We start from the raw sequence: 12,320 nt of genomic DNA, 5'->3' as shown, positions 1-12,320 counted from the left end.
CATTAGTGAATCATTTGATTGCTAAGACAAGTGGCATAAAACAAGACTAAAAGAGAAAGAAAAATGTGGTTTATAAATTATACTATACTCTTGAAGTATTCTTAAGTTATATTGCTCAATTTTTCAGAATTTAAATTGATTTTATTATTCTTTGGAGGGTTACATTTCATGAGTACTACCATAAGCATGATTTCATTTTTTTACAATTCAGATTAAATTATTAATTTAATTGATACTCATAATAAATATATTAAACTTCAGTTGCTTTTTTCACATACTTAGAAATGCTCTCTAGATCACCGACCCAAAACAAAAAGAAACAAATACACAATAATTATTCAGTTTATAATTATTTGTTTAATGTACCCTTTCAATTTGTTTTAGACACAGAAAATAGCTCATAACAAGTTACAGTTGTTAAAAGAGGAAAGCAATGCTACTATGAAAAGTCAGATGGAACTTAGAATTAAAGATCTGGAATTCAAACTCTACAAAGCAAAAACTTCACAAGCAGACTGTAATACAACAGAATTGGAAAAATATAAGGAGCTGTATCTAGAAGAATTAAAACTTAGAGAATCTTTGTCAGATGAACTAAACAAGTAAGTCAAAACACAGAATCATAGAAAATAAATGAAGCTCATTAATTTGCCTCAAAAGCATAATTTTTAGTGAGACAGGTTTATGAGATTGGGGGAAGCGAAAGCTAACTAGATTAAACAATTTTGGAAAATGATGTTAGTAAATGAGCTTGCCTTTAAAATGTTAATCCATGGGTGGCTCACCTGAGGTCAGGAGTTCAAGACCAGTCCATCCAACATTGTGAAACCCCGTCTCTACTAAAAATACAAAAATTAGCCGGGCATGGTGGCACGCTCCTGTAATCTCTGCTGCTTGGGAGGCTGAGGCAGGAGAATTGCTTGAACCCAGGAGGCGGAGGTCTCAGTGAGCCGAGATCATGCCACTACACTCCAGCCTGGGTGACAGAGTGAGACTCCATCTCAAAAAATAATAATAATAAAAATAAAAATAAAAATAAAAAATCCAGGACAATTCATGTCACTCCCCTGTTTTTGATGTGTTTTTTTGTTTGTTTTGTGTGTTGTTTTTTTGAGATGGATTCTCACTCTGTTGCCTAGGCTGGAGTATAGTGTCACAATCTCGGCTCACTGCAACCTCTGCCTCCCAGGTTCAAGCAATTCTCCTGCCTCAGCCTCCTGAGTATGAACTTTCATATTCTCACCACTCCTGGCTAATTTTGATATTTTCAGTGGAGCTGGAGTTTTGCCATCTTGGCCAGGCTGGTCTTGAGCTCCTGACCTCAAGTGATCTGCCCACCTTAGCCTCCCACAGTGCTGGGATCACAGGCCTGAGCCATCGTGCCTGGCCTGTTTTTTGGTTTTATGTGGCTCTTTATCCCCTTAATATTCTTATTTAGTTAACCTGATCTGTTAGTTTTTCAGCCAAGTATCTTTGAAGCTTCATAATTTAGACAGTGATATTGTTACACAATGGTTTGTCAGCATTCCCCTATATAGAAATATTAACGAATTTAATTATTTTTTATAAGATTACAACTTAAACTGAAAAAGGGTCAGGTACTCCTACTCCTCTGCACATTCTGGCACTCAGTAAATTAACTGTCATTGATTGTGATCTTTGGTATTATCATTAGAGGCCACCTTGGAACAAAGTATTTTGTATAGTTTTTCCACGCCACATAAAGGCATACTTGTGAAATAGAGAATAATTAACACAGGGTTGAAAGGAAATATAATTCACAAAGTGGTGAAAAATAACACCTTGGTCAGCCTGAGGTGGTGGGTGGAAGTCCAAAAGGGCAGGCCCCACTTCTGATGCCTGGGTCACAATTTTAGGAGTAAATCGCCTTTGGAGATGACTGAATTCTCTTTGATCTCGCTATCTCCTTCTCCCTAGGGAATTGTTGCTCTGAATGACTCCCCAGTGCCAAATGCTTCTCAAATAATGGGTGAAATTTACAAGGGTGGTAAAAAGAAATGCTTGAAAGTGTCTTTGAGAGATAGTTTTTTTCTGTAACTGGCTTACTAAATACAAGTATTTCTAGCTTTATTTTACTTTTAGTTATTTCACCGGAGTAAAATATTTTTGGATTTATATTTTTGGATATATTTTGGTACTCCTATATATTTAAGGAGTACCACATGATGTTTTAATATATTTATACATAGTCAAATGGTGATTCTAGTCCAGCAAATTAACATGTTTATCATTTCATGTAGTTACCCTTTAAACAAAAGTATTTATTTGCTTTTTTACTTTTTTTTTTGTCTTGAGGTGGAGTTTTGCTCTTGTCCCAGGCTGGAATGCAGTAGCACGATCTCGCCTCCTGGGTTCAAGTGATTCTCCTGCCTCAGCCTCCCAAGTAGCTGGGATTACAGGCGCCCGCCACCATGCCTGGCTAATGTTTTGTATTTTTAGTAGAGACAGGGTTTCACTGTGTTGGCTAGGCTGGTTTTGAACTCCTGACCTCAAGTGATCCACCCCTTTTGGCCTCCCAAAGTGTTGGGATTACAGGCGTGAGCCACCATGCCCAGCCTAAACGCAAGTATTTCTAATGGCATCCTTCAGAATCTTATAAATAGAGCCATTTCAGAAGGCAACAAATGTCACCTGTTAATCTGTACATCATTGATAGCTTTTGCTCTTCCCTCCCTACTTTGTTTGAATTACTTGTTAAAAATCCTCTAGGAGTACATGTACTTCTTTAGAACAATTTTAAAATTAAAACTGTGTACAAGACACATGCTCTCATACATTTTCAGAGTTAAAACATGGTTTATGGTATCTTTCATTGACTCATGGTGACTTTTTAAACAATGCAAGTCATTTAGACATAATTTGTAAAAAAACCCCAAAATACTCAGTGTCTGTGTTTTGCAATCTTCATAGACGTAAAGAAATTCTAGCAGATGTCAGTACCAAACTTCTTCAAGAAAAAGAGTGGAGCGGATCTTTATTTAGTTCTCATACTACAAGGCCAGTCCTAGAGTCAGCATGCAATGGAAATCTTAATGAAAATTTAGGTCTCAACAGGATACATATTCCAAGAGAAGCCTTAAGAATTCCTACCTTAAGCTCATTGTCTTCAAATATCAGAATGGAGAGTGACTTGTCAAAGGTTAGGTATAGCATCATTTTTTCTTTCCTTCTCAGACTTCTGATATAATTCTTGTATTTTTTTGGCAAAATATTGAGTTGTCTAATTGACTTATGTATTTTAAATAAAGGTCATAATTATCTGTGTTTTTAAGGAAAGGAAACAAACTTTACAGCTTTTTTTTTAAGTCCTTGGAGCTCTCATTGTCAAGAGATATTCATTTGTTAACTTTATTTAATAAATGTAACTAAACCGGCACATTTTAAATTTCCGTAAAAATTGCATTTAAGTTAGATTTTGGAAATTGAATGGTATTGCCTAACAACTAAAGCTATACTTTGAGATGCTTTGGCTTGCTTTCTAATTGATTTTAGTTTGGCTTGGGTTCATAATGTTTTTAAAGTTTTCCTGTAGCATCTCAAGTTTCCCCCTTCTAATCAGATATAAATGATTGGTATTCAAACACCTAACCACATATGGATGATTATTATGTAAAGGAATCCAAGATAAATACTTTTTATGAATTCTATGAACCTGTAACACTAAAAAAGATTTCTTCTGTTTTTCAGTTTAAAGTTTTGTGATTTTCTTACATGAATACATCCTTAATTGTTATTGTACTTTTAGCATTTTAATATCAATTGTTGTAAAATGTGCCCGTTGCTGTGCAATTGTACAGCAGTTTTTAAATACTTAAAGCAATATTTGAATTCGTAAAGTGACGTTCACTTATGTCTATCTTACCATCACTTGAATGATTTATAGCTAAGATGGCAATGATATCAAGAGTAGTTAAATAGCAAATGTGACCAAACAGAATCCATTCTGTTTTTCCTACTCAGAATTGCATGTAAAACTGCACAGGGTTCCCATCTCCCTGGGACATGACCCTTTCAATGTTTCAAGGTTCAATTGAACAAGAACCTTGCAATCCAACTGTTAGGGTAGGCAGTTAGTCAGTTATGAGCAGGCAAGAGGAAAGGTTGCTATGTGGGAAGGAACGCCCCAAACGACCCTTAAGGTGCTCAGTAATCACTCATTCTATGGTTAACTGTCAGAATGTGTTAACTACAGATAAAGAAGGGGAAAGGCAAAAGGGGAATTCTTAAGAGCTGCGTGGAAACAGTGAGTACAAATGTGATGGCTATATAATCTTCCTGGGTGGCAGTAATGAGCAATGCCACCACTGGGTAGAATTTGTCTTAATCACTGGGTTCTGCACATGTGCATTAACCAAGAGTAAGGGAGGGTCCCCCAAGCCTGGGTGTGAACTGGACAAGAACACAGGCAGGAACCCAAAGAAGAAAGTGAGGAAAAAGATCAAATGCAGAATGTATTGGAGCTGCTCCCAGCCAAGTTGGCCCATTCTTCTCTTAAAGCGTACAGTCACTTCTGCAATACATTTTTTGCTAGATTTACTAACTGATCTTTTGGCTGAATTCTTTTTTGCAAGAAGACAAGAACGGAGGACACTTTCTGGAACTCCAGGCTTGGCAACATCTCTCAGTGTTATGACTCACATCCTGTTGTGAGGTAAGGGCTATGCTCCCTGCTGTCTCCTTTCACATGTCTGCTCCTATCCAGCATAGTCTATGAGAATGCTGAGCATGCAGATCAAGCTCCCTGGCATCGCTGCTTTGTGTGCTCAGCTGGAGCACGTTCACCTAATGCCCAACAGCCCCTCCAGGCTTTCTTCTTGACAGAGACCCTAAGGCTTCTGATTACTTCCACATTCTCACAACCAACTTTTGGGGACTCACCACCCTGTCTTTCTTCACAGTTGGTCCTGCTGCCTATGCCATCGCAGCATCTCTCTTGCTAGCCAATGCCACCCACTTTGTCCTCTCTCTTCCCAGATAGGCTCCAATAGAGTGACTTTTTGAATGCTCTGTCACTGTCTCCTCTGCACTAATTCCACCTCCAAGGAATTTAGGTAAATTCCGGGTGCTATGGTCTCGGTCTAGGGGTCTCCTGGATGTGGCTAGTACCCAATATTCTTTCCATGTCCTTACCACTGAATTCTCCGGGATTTACCAATCAACTTCCCTCTTGTCTCTGGCCCTTCCCACTGTCCTTGACATGCTTTGCCTATATGCAGAGGGTTATCACAAAAAGCTACGAAATTATAATTGGGCACAGTCATCTATAATTAGAGGTGAGACCTATGGACCTGGGGGGTCAACAGACCAAATGAGAGAAAGAGGTCACCGCTCGGTTGGGAGCATGCAGTAAGGGTGCATGAAGTGTGAATCTCCTCACAGGCTAGGGTTGCGTGGCCTAGTGTGGAAAAGAGATGGAGAGGATGCTCTTCCCCTTTCATAATGGATGAGAATGGACAGAGAGCGAGGATGCTCACTCTCCCCTGGCCTTTACTTCTCTCTGTTTTTCAGATGGACATTCAACACTCCACGCTGTAGGACTCACCCCTTGGATGCATTCTCAAAAGTTAGGACAAGATTGATCCCCAGACGTTAAAGAAAAAGATAGTAGTTTTCTTTTGTAACTCTGCATGGCCTCAGTACAAAGTTATGTGACTATAGGAAGGCTGGCCAGAAAATGGTAGCCTTAATTTTAATGCCATCTTGCAGTTGGACCTACTTTGCAGGTGACAGGGTAAATGGTCAGAGGTACCCTATGTCCAGGCCTTTATGGCTTTAAAAGAAGATCAGAATCTCTGCCAAAAATGCAAACTAGACCCTGCTAGTTTGGCTCTTGTGAGCCCCTCAGTGGATAATTCTCCTATAAATGGCTTAGGAAATTTCCCAGCAGAGCATCCTCATCCTCCTTTAATTCATCCTCCCACTGAGGATCCAAAGCCACCAGTCCCTTGTACTCACCAGAGGAACAGGAATGGGCACTGGGACACGAGGCCCTGGAGGCTGGTATCAACTGAGAGGTCCTACATCTGCCTTAAAATGTTCAATGGAAAGTTAGCTATGTTTTGCATGACTCCTGCCACTTTGGCAACAAAAAACTTTCAATAATGTGCAAATGGCTCTTTTGGGGAAAAAAAAATCTTTCCAAGACTCTTGAACAAGTTTGCAGGGCCTGTGCCCTTTGCACATTAAACATCCCACAAGGAGCCAAACCTCCTTTTCTTTTCCAGCCAGTCCAATGGAGGAGTACTTATGCTGGGGAGGACTGGCAGTTTGACTTAAACCAACTTCCTGCCTGTATAAATATCTTCTGGTCTTTGTAGACACCTTTCTAGGTTGGATAGAAGCTTACCCATGTGAATGGAAAAAGCAGTGGGGGTAGTAAAGGCCCTCCTCATGGAGGTCATCCCCCGGTTTGGCATTCCCAGGTAGCTGCAAAGTTGTAACAGTACAGCCTTCACTTCACAGTTTACTCAACTTGTTTCTTTGGCCTTGGGAATCAGTTACTTTCTACATTCCTCATGGCATCCACAACACTCTGGAATGGTTGACAGAATTAACCAAACTCTCAAGCAAACCTTGGAAAAATTATGCCAGGAAACCTCAAAGCCATGACCAGAGCTACTACATATTGCTCTACTAAGGCTGAAAACATACCCACCTCTAATTTACAACTCAGTTCTTTCGAGTTATTATGTGGAAGATCCTTTCTTTGCTTTCCTGTTGGATACTGAAACTTACCAACTCACTAATTATGTTACTTTCCTATCCCAGTCTCAGCAGGGGGCTCAAAAACTAGGCCAAAAGATATTTTCACATCCTGAAAACTCTGACCGAATTTTATACTCTCCAAGTTGATGAGAACTCAAGTTCTCATCAAGACTTGGAAGGATGGAACTCCAAAGTCTCATCTGAGTCTTATTTGGAGAGGTCGTTACACTGTTTTGTTCTCCACTCCTACAGCAGTAATGGTGCCAGGGATCACCAAGTGGATCCACTATTCCAAGGTAAAGCTGTATGACTCATCTCTGGCAGAGAAAGTCGTAAAGGTCCCACTGGACACCTGGACCACTGAGCCCCTCCAGGGTCTCAAACTCCTCTTCAAGCAAAGCCAAAAGAATAAAGATAAGTAAATTAGTAATGCTTTGGATTGTTATACCATGAATCATAATACTCCTTGCAGGTTTACTAATATGTCTTTGCTACTGTGAACCAATACCAACCGCCACCCACCGCCAGGAAAAGGTCTGTTCTGCCCTACCTGGATTTAAATCTCAAAGCCATAATCTGGGTGATGTTCTCTCTAATACTCACTGAGTTAACAGCTTCTTTTTCCATAATCAACAGACATCTTGATTTGGCTCTAATCTGTTCTTGTTGGGACCATGCGGCCAAATGCTCTATGCTCACTAATGCTTCTAGCTAAAATCACCCTCATAGGCCCCAACAGCCCACAACTATATCAAAAAAAATCTACAAGCAGCTCAACAACTACTGAAGTTCACCAAATCTTCCTATCCCTCAACCTATGGGCTACGCATGAATTATTTCTATCCAAGGCAGGAACAGCCTACCCAGCCACGATACAAGAATAGGCAACTTCTCAAGCCCAGTTTAGCTTCACCTATCACTGGGGCTTCTCTATACAAGACCTTCCCAGAGATGCATACACTACCTAACACAAGCAAAGGGGACTTTCAGGCTTTTCTTAAGCCCACTTATACTATTTTAGGCCCCTTGTTTTCCCCCATCACCATCAGTCAGGTACCCCTAGGCATCAGTACTGCCACAGATTCTGGAACTTTGGTGGGTTCTCTCAACCCTGTGCACTGCAACACAACCATCACCATTGTCAATACCTCTCATACTTCTTTTTTTCTAGCAACTGAAATCTCCCAATACCAAGTAAGATTCTCTACCTTACCAAGCCAGTAGGGGTCATGCAAAAATTTCAAATCTTTAACTCCCTTTGGAGGCTCTTCTCCTTGACATTACTAGACACATGCTCTTCTGGGAAAATAAGAACCATCCTCCTATTCAAACTACTCACTCATGTCTGGCTCCCCTAGCAGCTGCAACTTTAGTGACAGGATATCACATCTTGTGTAGCCAACAAGGATATTGGTAATGTTTGGAATTGACCTTGCCTTCTTCCATATCCATTCCTGTCTACCTATGACAGAACTTTGTTTTCTATGTGGGACACAGGCCCACCTCTGCCTGCAAACTGCCACCTCTGGTCTGCAAACTGGACCAGAACATGCATGCTGGCTTACCTCACCCCTAGCATCTCATTGCCCCAGGTGATGCTTCTCTGCCCTTGCTCTTATTTATAACCTCACACTGGGGCCCACCAAGCAATTTAATTAATTCCCTTTCTCGTTGGGCTTGGCATCACCACAGGTGCCATGATAGGAATAGCCAGCATTGGCACTTACTCCTGAACCTACCACAGCCTGTCTCTGGAATTGGCTCAAGAGATAGAAATGACTTCTTGCTATAACAGAGTTACAGTGGCAAGTCAGTTCTCTCACAGCTACAGTTCTCAAACATGGTAGAGGTCTTGACATGCTGGCTGCAGCTCAGGGAGGAACTTGGCTGTGCTTGGAGAAGAGTGCTGATCTGGGTTAAGAGGTCAGGGCAGGCTCAGGAGCACATTTGAGATCTCATAAACTAGGCTTCTCACCTTTGGGAAGGGGCTACTGGGGTGTCACCTGGTTCTGATTCTCATGGCTCCTCCCCTTCCTGGGACCCCTGATCTCTGTCTTCCTTCTTCTCTTTTCTGGGCCTTGCTTCTTGAATCTACTAACTAAGTTTATTTCATCCCATCTAGAAGCCATCAGACTTCAAATGGTCTTGTGACAAGGATGTCAACTTCTTTCCTCCCTCGAGGACAACCAAGTTTCTGTATGTCTCCTCTGGACACTGTGGGTCAAACCTTTTGAGAGACAACAACAACCTCTGAAACCCTCTTGCCATGACAGCAAGCAAGGAGGAGGGACCAGAAGACCCTTGACGCCCCTTTTCAGCAGGAAGTAGCTACAGAAGAATGACCTCCACCCTATTTCCCAAAATATTTCTGGGTCCCAACTCCTTAAGGGATAAACGTAAAAGGAGGCAGTTAGTCAGATATTAGCAGGCAGAAGGGGAGGTACCCATGTTGGAAGGAACAGCCCAGAACACCTCTTAAGATGCCCAGTACTCATTCTATGGTCAAACTGTCAAAATGTGGTTAACTAGATCCTGATAAGGGAGAAAAAAGGCAAAAGCAGAATTCTTGAGAGCCACACAGGTGCAATGAGTACAAATTTGATGGCTATATGACCCTCCTGGGTGGCAGTAATGAGCAACGTCCCCATCGGGTGGGATTTGTATTGATCACTGCGTCCAGTGCATGTACATGAACCACAGTAAGGGATGATCCCCCCAAGCCTTGGTGAGAACTGGGCAAGGAAAGAAGCAAGACCATAGAATATCAAATGCAGAATGTCCTGGGGCTGTTTCCAGCAGGGTCAGCCCACTCCTCTGTTGGAGTGTACTTTTACTTCCCCAATAAAACTTTTGCCTGCTTTACTAATTGGTCTTTTGAGTGAATTCTTTCTTTGAAGAAGACAACCAAGAACACTCTGGATCACGCCAGATAGGTAGCATCAACATGTGACTTCACTCATAGTAGGAGTTCATTTCTGGGGATCTCAAAGTGAATCCAATAATGACAAGGTGTATCAATTATAGAATTGGTAAGGAAAAAAATAGTTCAACTATGCTTGACTTATTTTAAGAACTTTGTCTGAGGTTTGACCATCTTTCAACCACTGGAAAATTACAAAAACTGGGTGCAATGGCACACAACTGTAGTCCCAGCTGCTCCAGATGCTGAGGCAGGAAGATTGCTTGAGCCCAGGAGTTCAAGGTTGTAGTGTGAAATGATAGTGCACTGCAGCCTGGGCAACATAGCGTGACCCTGTCTCTTGAAAAGATTACAAAAATTATAAAATATTTGTTTTAACAAAAATAGATAAGTAAATTGTAACTAGTTTTTTGTGTCTCATTGTTATTAAAAATTCAGTCAATGCACTTTGGCTTATAGTTTTGATGGTGTTTTTATGATCTTAATGCACAGAAAAGTAATAATAGACCCATGTTAAATGAGGCCTAACCTTCTTTCTTTATCTGGGTTCATGTCCCAACACATCACAGAAGAGCAAAACTATAAAGTTTTTAAGAAAGCATTGCAGCCAAATAGCTTAAAAGAGAACAAATTAAATGCTTGTTTTAATACATAAATTACAAAATCCTAGTTGCTGATTTTAAAAATCATATTGTTAGTTTTGTTTTATTTCTCTGCAAAAAGATGATGAGAGTCTAAGTGCTTCAGAATCATAAAATTCTGCCACTGGGTACAAGAAGAAAATGAAAAATACTTCTGTAAACTGTTAAGCACGATTTAAATATAAATGTTCTAATTAGTTTTTACCAGCAAAATCGGGTAGTATATCATTTCACAAGATGACAATGAAAGACGGTATAAATGCACATGTGGTGCCAGGGAAGATTTTTGAGTCAAGGGGTGTTTATTTTTAGTATTTCTAGATAAGTTGAAAAATAGTTTATTTTAAACTTAATGTATAGTTCCAAGGCAGATTTGGTTCCCTTGTTGAGACATGGTTTGCCAAATCATGTTAGACTTAATAAAAGAGATTAAAAATGATTCTCTCAAGATACAAAGACGTGAATCCATAATCACTACAAGATACCTTGAAAGAGTTTTAATATAGTTGCCATCTACAAAATTCTTAAGTTAAAGAAAGAAGATGCCTTGTAGAGTTGCTAGAAAGTATAAGTTGATTTCAAAGAGTGATGAACTTTCTGAATGCCTCTTCCATGTTGGATTTTACTACGATATCATTTTCAAACAGTTAAAAGCCACTTTTTTATTCTGCAGTGAGCTAAAGGATGGCATAACGACAAGCAAGGTCAATGAAGATATCCAGAGGGTAATGTACGAATATCGTATCGATTCAGTGCTGTTAGACTGTTTTTTGCAAATGGCATTTGTCATGGCCACAAGATGCAGAAAGATAGAAGGAAAAGCTGTTTTTCCACCAAAGATGGGCAAATTGATAGTTTCCAAAAATCTGGAGAGGGAAATGAATATATACATAAAGTTCATCAAATCTATCTACAGAAAGCCACTGTGAAGTGTGTGGCTTCTTTGCAAACAAATATGGCTCCATTTTATCAAGACTTGAACAGTTTGTGTTCATGTATAGTAAACAAACACAACCTCATGATAACTTGTTTCTAGGAAACGTGGAAGCAAATATCACAATTCGGGTGCTTGGAAACCCTGGTGAAGTGCCTCCATGAATAGTTCTAGGCAACACATCTGAAATAGCTAAATATTTGCCTTATGACTCCAAGTATATTGGATTTCAGGAAAGAGAAACAAGTCCACATCTGAGATGAGAATGAGTGATACGATGAGAATGGAAATAAAGGGCTTTCATTATGTTTTATTCTGTGGAGAATTCAAAAACTAAATGAAGAGATCCCAGGAACACTTCTTCATGAGGCATTTTTTAAACTTATTTTGGCCTTGAGGCATTTTCATGAGGCATTTTTCAACTTATTTTGGCCTTGAGGCATTTCAACTTATTTTGGCCTTAAAAGACCAAAATCTTGATTATTCTGTGACAGTGCTCACTTACAGAACAATAAGAAATGTGGATTACCTCAATCTAGGATTTGTTCTCTCTGGCATGACAAGGGCCTTTTTGATAGAAGTGCCTTGCATCACATTTCAGATGACAGATACATGTGATATAATCCCACAGAATATTGCAAGCTTAGCAGAAGCTATTAGGAAAAGTAAAGGGAAGAATGATCCAGAATTCTATATTGATTGTTGGGACAATATTCATTTCTGCAATCAGGCATGTGTGCTTTGAAAGGGTTTATGATAGCAAAACCCACAAGGGCAACTGGAACTCTGAGGTGTTCACTCTACACACCTCAGACCCCTACAATATAATAAAGGTGACAGCCAAGATAGAAAGACACTAACTCACACTGTTCGATGACCAATTTTTGGAAGTTGAGACTCATAAAATATGCATTTACTCAGAAGATTATTTTCCTGTTAGCACCTCCGGGTGTAATTTTGACAATAACTTATATTGGGCTGATGAAATAATGGGGAAACATAAACTACTGGCACTGGACTTCAGCAGTACAGGAGCAGCCATGTGCAAGCCCATTCAAGAGGAAAAGACTGGTGATGGTGCATGGCGTCATCAAAGGTC

At 40.0% G+C, this 12,320-nt stretch overlaps 1 protein-coding gene across 1 annotated transcript in view; it reads left to right on the top strand.

Moving 5' to 3' along the window:
* Window positions 1-9,588, top strand: part of LOC112129374 (coiled-coil domain-containing protein 144A) — a 99,111-nt gene extending 89,523 nt beyond the window's left edge. The window contains exons 16-19 of the mRNA XM_024233341.2: window positions 385-602; window positions 2,932-3,160; window positions 4,593-4,672; window positions 6,979-9,588. Of these exons, the coding sequence (XP_024089109.2) occupies window positions 385-602; window positions 2,932-3,160; window positions 4,593-4,672; window positions 6,979-7,036 (585 nt within the window). The 3' untranslated portion in view covers window positions 7,037-9,588. The remainder of the gene's footprint in view (window positions 1-384; window positions 603-2,931; window positions 3,161-4,592; window positions 4,673-6,978) is intronic.
* The last annotated feature ends 2,732 nt before the right edge of the window (window positions 9,589-12,320 follow it).

This window comes from Pongo abelii, chromosome 18, assembly GCF_028885655.2.
Source record: "Pongo abelii isolate AG06213 chromosome 18, NHGRI_mPonAbe1-v2.0_pri, whole genome shotgun sequence".
Lineage (NCBI taxonomy): Eukaryota > Metazoa > Chordata > Mammalia > Primates > Hominidae > Pongo > Pongo abelii.
Note: the sequence above shows the minus strand (reverse complement) of the source record. Positions and strands in the feature narration are given on the sequence as shown.